This window comes from Pinus tabuliformis, chromosome 8, assembly GCF_031772625.1.
Source record: "Pinus tabuliformis cultivar Carrire ecotype Pingquan chromosome 8, CPIR1, whole genome shotgun sequence".
NCBI classification, from domain to species: Eukaryota; Viridiplantae; Streptophyta; class Pinopsida; order Pinales; family Pinaceae; genus Pinus; species Pinus tabuliformis.
This window is the reverse complement of record NC_142294.1, coordinates 1,128,148,558-1,128,158,985: the sequence shown is the minus strand read 5'-3', so window position 1 is coordinate 1,128,158,985 and position 10,428 is coordinate 1,128,148,558. Positions and strand designations below refer to the sequence as shown.

The 10,428-nt window shown below is 35.7% G+C and overlaps 1 protein-coding gene across 1 annotated transcript; it reads left to right on the top strand.

The window, feature by feature from the left end:
• Nucleotides 1-268: 268 nt before the first annotated feature.
• LOC149239315 (uncharacterized) lies at nucleotides 269-3,970 on the top strand. The gene is made up of 4 exons (XM_089369826.1): nucleotides 269-893; nucleotides 1,092-2,704; nucleotides 2,822-3,771; nucleotides 3,847-3,970. Exons 1-4 carry the CDS (start codon nucleotides 269-271, stop codon nucleotides 3,968-3,970), a joined length of 3,312 nt encoding a protein of 1,103 aa, XP_089225952.1.
• The last annotated feature ends 6,458 nt before the right edge of the window (nucleotides 3,971-10,428 follow it).

The window sequence follows — 10,428 nt, the reverse complement described above, 5'->3', positions numbered from 1 at the left end:
CAGCCAAAACCATTAATTATCAGGATTTTAAGAAATTCACTCCAATTTCCAAATCAAATCCTAATCCCAAAAAGTCCAAACATTCAAGTGGCTGTAGTTTATTTTTCATTTATTTTCCAAGTAGCTGTAGTTTAGTTAATTTCATAACTAAAATTCATTAAAATAAAATCAAAACCAAAAAATAATATTAAATATTAATTTAATTAAATTTAATTAATATAATTAATTTAATTAAATTAGAATTTAACATAAGAAAAATAAATAAATAATGGCAGAAGCCTGGGGGCCCAATGCAAGGGAAGATCCTCTGGCCGACTTTTTCCTAAAAGCCTTTCAGACTCACAATCTGATTGATGTTAACATAATCAAGGCAAAGCCGACCTGGAGAAACAGAAGAACGGGAGAGGAGAGAATTGCCAAAAGACTGGAACAGTTTCTTATAAATGAGTCGCTGGCTTCATACATCCCTCTCTTCAAGCAATGGGTTGGTGATGGGGGAAACTCGGATCATTTCCCTATCTATCTAGAATTCTCCAGGACCCCTCCCAAGCCGGCCTCTCCTTTTAAGTTCAATGCTTCTTGGCTTCAGGAGGAGTCCTTTCTTCAGATGTTCAGGAATACTTGGAGGCATCCGAGCACTCCCCCACCGGAAAATAAAGGAGCTCATTTTCTGGAGAACTTAAAAAGGTTGAAGAGGGCAACCATTGAATGGGCTGCAGATAGGAAGAGGAAATCAAATGAGGAATTGATTAGAATTGAGGAGGCTCTAAGTAAGTTAGAAGATCCTGATGCTGATGCTTACATTACACAAGAGGCGAAGGATAGAATATTGGGGTTAGAAAAGAGCAGAGCAAAGATCCTTCTGGACAAAGAAGAGGAATGGAGGTTGAAAAGTAGGGCTATTTGGCTGAAAGCAGGGGATGAAAATACAAAATTTTTCCATAATTATGCAAAGGGGCGGAAAAATGCAAATACTATTTGGAAATTAAAGGATGCTGATGGGAGAGAGCACTCCACTTTTGAGGCGGTATCAAACTTGGGGAAGAATCATTTCCAATCCCTTTTTGCTGACCAAGGGGGAATTTCTATAGCCGAAATCATTCGAACTGCTCAAGCTTTCCCTCGCTTCGTGGAGGAGGAGGAAGCAGAAAATCTCTTTAGAGAAGTAACAAAGGAGGAAGTAGAAAATGTTATAAAATCAATGCCAAAGGACAAAAGCCCTGGCCCGGATGGTTGGACCATAGAACTGTTTACTCACTTCTTTGAGCAGATTGGTGATGAGTTAACAGATGTTGTGGAGGAGTCAAGGAAAAAAGGAGAAATCTATGGCCCATTCAACGCAACCTTCATAGCTCTCATCCCGAAGAAAGAGGATCCGGAATCCTTTGAAGATTTCAGACCCATATCTCTCTGCAATACTATCTACAAGATCATAGCAAAGATCATAGTGGTCCGCTTGAAGCCTATTCTTTCAGTTTGTATATCCAGCGAGCAATTTGGATTCCTGGACGGTCGCCAAATTCATGAAGCCATTGGGGTGGCCCAGGAAACCATCCACAACATTAGACTTGCAAAGAAAAAAGGAGCGGTGCTAAAGCTGGATCTGTCCAAAGCCTATGACAGGATTAGCTGGTCATATCTCAGATTGTTATTGACCCACCTCGGCTTCAAGGTGGAGTTCATAAATTGGATAATGGGGTGTATTTCAAATGTAAGCTTTGCTGTTTTGATCAACGGGGCTGCATCTCAATTCTTCAAAAGTCAGCGAGGTTTGAGACAAGGATGCCCTCTGTCTCCCCTGCTTTTTCTTCTGGCAGCTGAAGGCCTCAGCAGACTGATCATAAAAGCCAAGAGAGCAGGCTTGATTACAGGTTTGGAAGTTGCTGTAAATCTTTTCATAACCCATCTCCTATTTGTTGATGATATTCTATTGTTTACAAATGGAAATATTAATGATCTAAAAGCGCTCAAAGACATTCTTGATATATTTCTGAAAGCTACAGGGCTCCAAATAAATCCCAGGAAGTCACATCTAATAATGGAAGCTTTCTCCAGGCAAGAGGAGATATTGATCACATCTTACTTACCTTTTGAAATATGCAGTATGGATCAGCCTTTCAAGTATTTGGGATTTTGGTTAAAACCGCATGCATACAGAAAGCAGGACTGGAACTGGTTGGTGGCTAAAATTGAACAAAGGATCTCCCACTGGAGTTTCAAATGGCTTTCAAGGGCGGGCAGACTTACTCTATTAAACTCTGTTCTTCAAGCCATTCCGGTCTTTTGGGCTGCGCTGACCTGGATCCCAAAAGGTGTCCTTCACAAAATCAAACAAATTTGTAGCAGATTTCTGTGGTCGGGAGCCAAAGAAGATTCAGTCCTTCCTTGGGTTGCTTGGGATAAGATTGCTCGACCAAAGGAATGGGGGGGATGGGGCATCAAGCAGCTCGTGGATTTTAGTCAATCTCTGGCAGCAAAATCAGGATGGCGAATTATAAAAGCAGAGAACCTTTGGACCAGAGTGGTCAAAAGAAAGTACATTGACCCAGTTCCCTTGGAGGATTGGATCCGGAGTCCAAACAAAAAAGGAAGGAACTGCTCGGTAATATGGAAGGCCACTTCAGAGGCATTTAAAATTATTGAACAAGGACTCGCTTGGCAGGTGGGGAACGGAGAAAATCTACGGATTGGAAGGGACCCGTGGGTTGGTTGCAATAACCTTTTTGCACTGTCCCCTGGCCTCCTCGCTCATATAGATTCAAAGGGAATCCACAGGTTAAGTTAGATTGCAAACTTGGAAGTATATTCTATTTGGGGTCAGGAATGGAAATCTGTAGAGGAGCTGGGTATTGATCCCATCTGGAGAATCGAATGGCAGGCCTTCACACAGGAACTCAAGCGGTCAAATGTCAGAATAAAGGATCACCTTGATTCCCTAGTGTGGGCTCATTCTAAGACTGGTCTATACTCCCCAAAGGCTGGCTATAATTTCCTGATGAAGAGGAAGGGGTGGGATCCTCTTGCTTGGTGGGCAAAACCCCTGTTCAAGCTGAAATGCCCCAAAAAAGCCAGAATTTTCCTCTGGTGTGCACTTAAAAGAAAGATCCCTACTTGGGAAATCCTTCAAGCTCGGTTCAAGCAGGGGCCGAGCAGATGCCCCTTATGTCTGTTAGCCTCGGAATCCATTTCACACTTATTTGTGGAGTGCTCTTTTTCAAGACTAGTCTGGGAAGAAACTAAAAAGATTTTGAACATAAACTCCAGATGGGAAGGGGGAGATCTCGCTGCAGCCTGGGAATTTTGGTGGTCAAACTATCCCAAGAAGAACCTGAGGAATCTTCCTCCCATTATCTGCTGGGGCATATGGATAGCCCAGAATCGAAGTATTTTCAAAGAAAAAGCTACCCCGGCGCAGGTAATTGCTATACAAAGCTCAGCCATCCTTACTAGCATACCTGAACCGGAAGGTCCTTCCTCCTCAAACCAGCTGAAAGAAATCCGGATTAGGAAAGGCATACCCTGGGCTTTCTTTGACGAGGCAGCTCAAAACGACTATACTGGAGCCGGAATCATTATCCATCTCAGTCCTTCACATTCGCTTAAAGCCTCGGTGGGACTTGGGATGGGCTCAAATAACTTTGCCGAACTTTCAGCTTTAAAACTTCTCCTTTGCTGGCTCATTCACAGACAGGTCCTCACAGTTCAGATCTTTGGAGATTCCTCAAATGTTGTCAACTGGGTCAATGGAAAATTTAGATGTCGGAATTATATGTTGATGCCTCTGCTAGAAGAAATTCAAAATCTAAAATATTCTTTCACTGTTTTCTCTCTTGAACATATTTACAGGGACAAAAATGATGAAGCAAACCGGTATTCTAAAGCAGGTCTACAACAAGCTGTGGGTTCGTGGAGGATAAAAGAGCAGCTTCAGGACCAGATCCGTGAGACGGATATGGCTCCTTACTCATAGTGTTTTTTGTTTTCATGCTGAATATGCTCCAGGATTAAACGGACACATAGTTTTGTTTCTGGTGGCATGTTTTTGTGATCGATTATCACACGCTTATTTCTTTTTTCATAGACTCGGAGAAGTTCATAAAAACTCAGTTATTTTATCTTTGTCAATATGCGGGTTGTTTTCCTGTTAATGGAGACCCGGGTTTTTTCTTAACAGCCGTTGTATCTTGTTTATGGCTGTGACAGGCCGAGTTCAGCTGAACTTGGTGTTTTTGTTTTTTCTGCAAAAGACCTGCTCGATGACTTCACGGAGAAGGATGGTTTTTACCTCTCTGTCTCAGGCAGTTTCTCTGCTGAATGTTTAATCATCTGCTTGTAGCTTTTTTATACATATTAATAGAAAAGCTCGGTTTTTTTCCTCGGAAAAAAAGAAAATAAATAAATAAATAAAATCGCATCGCAAGTTTATTCGCAACATATTTTACAGGCCCCCGATATACCCATAAGCCATACCCCCGATGCGATATCAGGTCGCAAGTTTATTCGCAACATATTTTAAATCTCATAAGCCACCCCTGATCCGATATATCGCATCGGGATTTCGCATTGTATTAAAAGGGCCGACACCTCCATTCCCCGATTTGCCGATGCGATAAGACATCATTCTTTAACCCTAAGTCACGTTTTGATATTTGTTTTTTTTTAAAATCACTCACGTATGAGTGAAGTGAGGAAAGGTGAGTAAATATAAGGTAGGTATATTAGTTTAAATATATAATATAAGATATTAAATTAATTTTTTAATATTTTAAATTACTTAATATATATTAATTAATTAATGAATTTTAATTTAATCAGATTAATTAATTTATGATATTTAATTAATTTGATTTTAGATTTAAATATCATTTAGAATTAGTTTTTAATTAGATTAAATTTGTTTATAAATAGTTAATTAGATATTAGTTAGTTAGATTAATGATTAACAATTAAATTAGAAACTAATTTAGGATTAGATTTAAATTCAAATTCTGATTTTTAGCCCAGCAACAGAATTTCCAGATTCATGCCAAATTTGACTCATCAACTTTGGAAGCCCATAAAATGAGTTTTACTTGGCAAAATGAGGCCCAGGACGGCTCATTGGAAAGAGAAAATCAAGGAGAATATTTCTGAGGAGATTTCATTGACAGATTTGGTCATTTATTAGGTCAAAAATCAGGCAGAAGATCAAGCTCCGAATTTTGAAAACAAAATCATTTTTCTGAGTTTTATTTTCATTGGTCCAGGCCTCTTCTAATTGCAGATTCACTCGTCAATGATATTCTTGGCCAATTAAATCATCCAAGGCATCAAAAGAGAATTTATATTTTATAGAATTTGATTGGATTTGATTTAAATGCCAACAATGCCATGATTGATTTTATTGTTGCATTTTAATTTATTTTGATTTTTTTTTTGCAGGAAAACAGTGGGAAGAATATGGAGAAAAAGATCTCAGTCAATGAGAATGCTCCAGCAATTGAAGATCAGAATTTTGAGCAAGTAAAATTGGATTTAGCAGATTTCTCTTGAACAAACTCTCCTCTCCAAAATTCCTACATAAATATTATAAATAACAGATTGTAGAATGGAATAAGGGCGGCTCTCCTCTGCAATGCTAGACTTCTAAAAGCACTACTATAATAGGAATTTAGAGTTGTAGGAGAGAGGAGAGAAAATCTCAGATCTGGGGATTATTGAGGATTTTTACTTTGTATCTTGAATTATGTATGAGGGGCAGAGTTTTCACTATTGTGGCTTTAGCTTTGAAGGCAGAAGTTCAAGCAATGTAAAGGACTGTTGGAGACCAAGATCAGAGAAATGGATGCAATAAATTGGTATTTTTAATACTACTATTTTAAATATCAGTTTCATTTTTATGGTAGCAGGAATGTGTCATTTTATTCATGTTTGTGCATTATTGTCAATATGGGTAGTTTGTCTCAATGTTGTTATCATGTATCTCTGTTCTTATGGATTAATTTTTGATTTCTGAGTAACTATTTACTCAGAAATCTGCCTTATTAAAACTGATTTATTAAGTGGTAATATGTTGTAAACTATTTCCACATATTATTGTTTAGTTATTGGATATGCTGATTTGATAATCAATATCATTTATGTGAACTACTTCCTGAGTGTTCTTGGTTTATTATTTCAGTTAAAAGGTCTCAATAGGATGTGTTTTGATATCCATAATATCAGTTAATTGAACTACTTCATTAACTTGATATTCATTATAAACAAGACATATCTAAATCCCAATACTTTAATTATCTTGCTCTTAGTTGGGTTAGATCTATATCTGCCTAATTAAGATAGGATTTAGATTAGTTTCTTTTGCTTGCATCATAGAATAAGCTTGCATTTAGAATAAATTCTACATTCTTTTAAGTCCTCTCCTCAAAGAGGCAAAACTTTAGTTGTGGCTTGGCTGAACCCAAATCAGCTTAAGGGTCATTCTCTTGCCTGATCAGCAAGAAGAAGTGATCTGATGTCCCTGTCTATTGGTAGTTAAAGATACATTATAAACCAATAGCAATAGGGAGAAGGTAACTGGACCTAGTTGAACAGTCGGAGCCACCACACCAAACGGAAAAGGAGCTGCTTTAAGGTCCGGACCGGGTGGTTATCCCCCAATGTTGTTGCAGCGATTTTCGAGGCATCAACATTTTTGGCGCTAGAAGGAGGGCCTGAAAAATTTGTCTATTGGAGTCTTTTCAATTTTAACATTTTGTTTATGGCTCCTCTTAAACTTCCAATATGGAGTTGTATCCATGGACGTGCATCTTCCAATACTCCACCCGAAGTGGTAAGACTCTTGTCTCAGGTAAAGTTCAATGGTAAGAGAAATTCTTCTACTTTTAATCATGTCTTTCGGTTTCTTCAAAATGTTTTAAAATATGATTTTCAAGGGATTGATGAAGGCATTTTATGCAGGATTTTTACTCTCACATTTGCGGCAAAAGCCAGAAACCGGTGCAAAACTCTTCCAGTTGCCTCAATCCATAGATGGGATCAATTTGTTACAATTTTCATTTGTAAATTTGACGGCTACGATTATGAACAGGTATGTGAAGAAATTGAATATCTACGAAGGTTTAAAAATGACTCTGTTAATGATTTTCATATTCGATTTCACTTGAATTGTTTAAGATTTAAGGACGAAGATAAACCTACAGAAGAAGAATCATTAGATTGGTTTAAATATATTTGTTCTCTTCCAACCATTCCCAATCCATATGAAATTAATTCGAGCTTTGTTCCATCCCCTTCTAATATAAATGAGAATTCCAATATGGATGTGCAAATAAATGGTGATAAAGTGGTTCCACAAAGCTTGGAAAATATTTCCATTCAAATGCAAGAAGACAACAGCAACAATTTTGGAGAAAAAGAAGCCTTGAAATCTGAAAGCTACTTTGAAGTAAATTCGGAAAATCAAATCGCAAATCAGCAAGTACAAGCAACAATCAAAGTAAATAAAATGCAAACTGCTGTACAAATTTCTGAATTTCTCCATGATGAGCAAATGCCAAAATCACAGCAGCAAAGCAGCGTTCTTCAAGAAAGCATACGCACACAAAGGAATGATCAGCAATCTGAAATTTACAATGAGCATAATGCACAAGAGTTCTCAAACAGAGACAATTTTAAATGCATTGTTTCAGGTTCACATTTTTCCCTTTATCCTGATATTTTTAATGATAGTAATTTTTCTCCTCTTAGTATCAATGATATTTCAGAAATTAAAGAGGATGATTTAAATGAATTACCATTAAATTTTTATCAAGATAAAGAAACAATAAATGATCATTCTTTTGCCATTAATGAACATGAAATTCTTGTTCCTCCTTGTTTGGATATATTGGATGAGATTGAAGGGAATTCTAGAGAGTCTTGTGAGGTCATTTATGATGATTACTCTGATATTGAGGATGTTGATTTCAATTTTTCTCAAGAGAATCCGCATGATAAAATTCAAATAACATCTGAGAATGAGGAACGCTTCAATTTAGAAATTATCCCAACTAATCCTCATTTTAGAGCAGCAAATTATCTTCATGATTTCACTATTCAAGAAATCATTCCAATTTATGATTCATATGAGGATCAAACTCCCATTCCTATTCATAATCATAATTTGTTTTCTATTTCACAAGTTAGAATTCGAAATTACCCAAATTCCATAATTCTGGCCATTCCTTGTGAAAATGAAATCATTTCAAAACGATCCCAAATGTGCTGTAACATTAGTTGTACAAATAGTGATTTCATTTTAGTTTTTCTTTCACAGCTATTTTGGTTAAACTTAGATTTATTTTCTGATTTTATTTTGCAAAATTTTCGCACTTTTCGCTGGCATATTGAACACCTTACTATCAAACACTCAATTGATGCATTGCCCAATTGGGAAATTCAAGTTTCATATTATAATCATCAGCATCGAAAGATATTAATATTCCAATTTATATCAATGCTAATGTTTCATCAAAAGCTTCTATCTTTTCAAAGGCAATGTCAACAAGAGAATGTATTTTTGCAATCTAGCCAGCAATTCAATTCAATTAACAAATTGCCATTTTATTTGAAAGGCTTCCATCCATTTTTCATTGACTCATTTGAAAATTGTTTGGAAATTTTTCCTTCAAGGAAAATTGTCAATGATTTAACATTTGTACATAACACTTACAAATTTTTTCAGGTCAAAGAATCTAAAAGCTCATCTTCACAATCTGACCTGTTATCTCTTCCTTTGAACATTTCTCAATCCTTAATAGAAATCCATCCAGATTTTTATGATCCAATTGGTAGTCAATTGGAAAGGAAATTTCAAGAGAGAGAGATTTTAATTAAGTTCCTAACAATAACTGTACATTCTGATTTCATATTTATTTTCCTTAGTTTAATCAAATCTGTATTTTTATTACTAACATTTGAACTGTACATAAACGCGGGAATAAAAATGAGAAAATGGCTACACTGGAAATATGACTATACCTAGTCATTTTCATGTATATGGTTAGAATAGGAGTAGAATTAATTTAGTTAGTTTGTTTTATATAGTTAATTTATTTTCAACAGTTCTGTAGATTAAAAATAAAACAAAGCAATCAACCATTCTCATACATGTTCAGTGAAAACATTTTTCCCTATCAGAAAAGTTTAATTCTTGCTTTCTTTTTCTAATTTCTTACAGCAATACCTCTACTCTGCCTATTTTGAATAATCTCTTGATTAAATTCAATTAAAGTTGCACATGGCATCGATCGCTTCAAAGCCACTTTTCTTTATTTTGAGATTTCCTTCTAAGATTTTCTTTTAAAATTTATATGATAAAGGTTGAGGATATAAAAGCTTCATGATCTCATTATCCCATGAAATGTATGACTGTCTATGATAAGATTAATTCTAATTCAATCACTATTAGCCAGTCCAACCTTTCACGGTAATCATATGAAGTTCATATTATCTTCCTCGGAATTTGCTAAAAGCTGACCTTAAGGATGTCCATTTTGCCAAGTGCACACATTCAAATCTGTTTTGATATTTTTCTACAATTAGTGGCTTAATCTCATTCTAATCTTTAGTTTATTATCTGATGCTGTAAAATGCATCACCTTTATTTACTGAAGGCATTATTGAACAGTCACTATAACAATACAAATTTTTCTCAAGATTAATTCGGAATGAGCAGAGGTAATAAATTGTTGTTTCACTTCGAAAGGGAAGCATAGCTTAATATTTATTTCTGGTAAATTTTATATTCCTTGGACATGAATAAACATATTTTATTCAGGCTGATTGCACACTTAGATTTAGAATAAATGATGAGATGATTTTGAACAAAGTCAAAATTTTGATAAATCAAAGGAAGAATTTGAAGATTCGTAAGGTAAAATTCGTAAACAATTTCTTTCCAGGTACGCATTTGCAAGTTCGTTCTCATCTCTTATTAGTTTCTTTTTTCCTTAGTTTATTTTTGATTCGTGTTCTATTTTATTTACAGGCTTTCATTTGTTTTCAAAACTTGAAGTAAGCAGCACACCCAATTAAAATTTGTAATAGGCTAAGGAAATTTTATTTGTGATGCATTAGAATTTAAGCATTTTTAATTTTGCTTTTATTCACTTAGAAAACCCAATTGAAATTCCAAGGAATATCATAAGACCATTCGCATCATAAGATTTCATCGGAAGTAGTTCTTAGCATTTCTTTTGATAACAAATTGTTCATAAAATACCTCCGATGTATTATCTTACTCATATGCCATATCGCATTTCGCATATCAGAGCTTTCCAAGTGAAGTATACTTCCATGAACATGAATCGCCGATCTCCGATAATCGACTTTACCGATATTGCGATAAACACATAATTCCGGACCCGATATGAAATTCAAATCAAATTCATAAAATATCGCATCCGC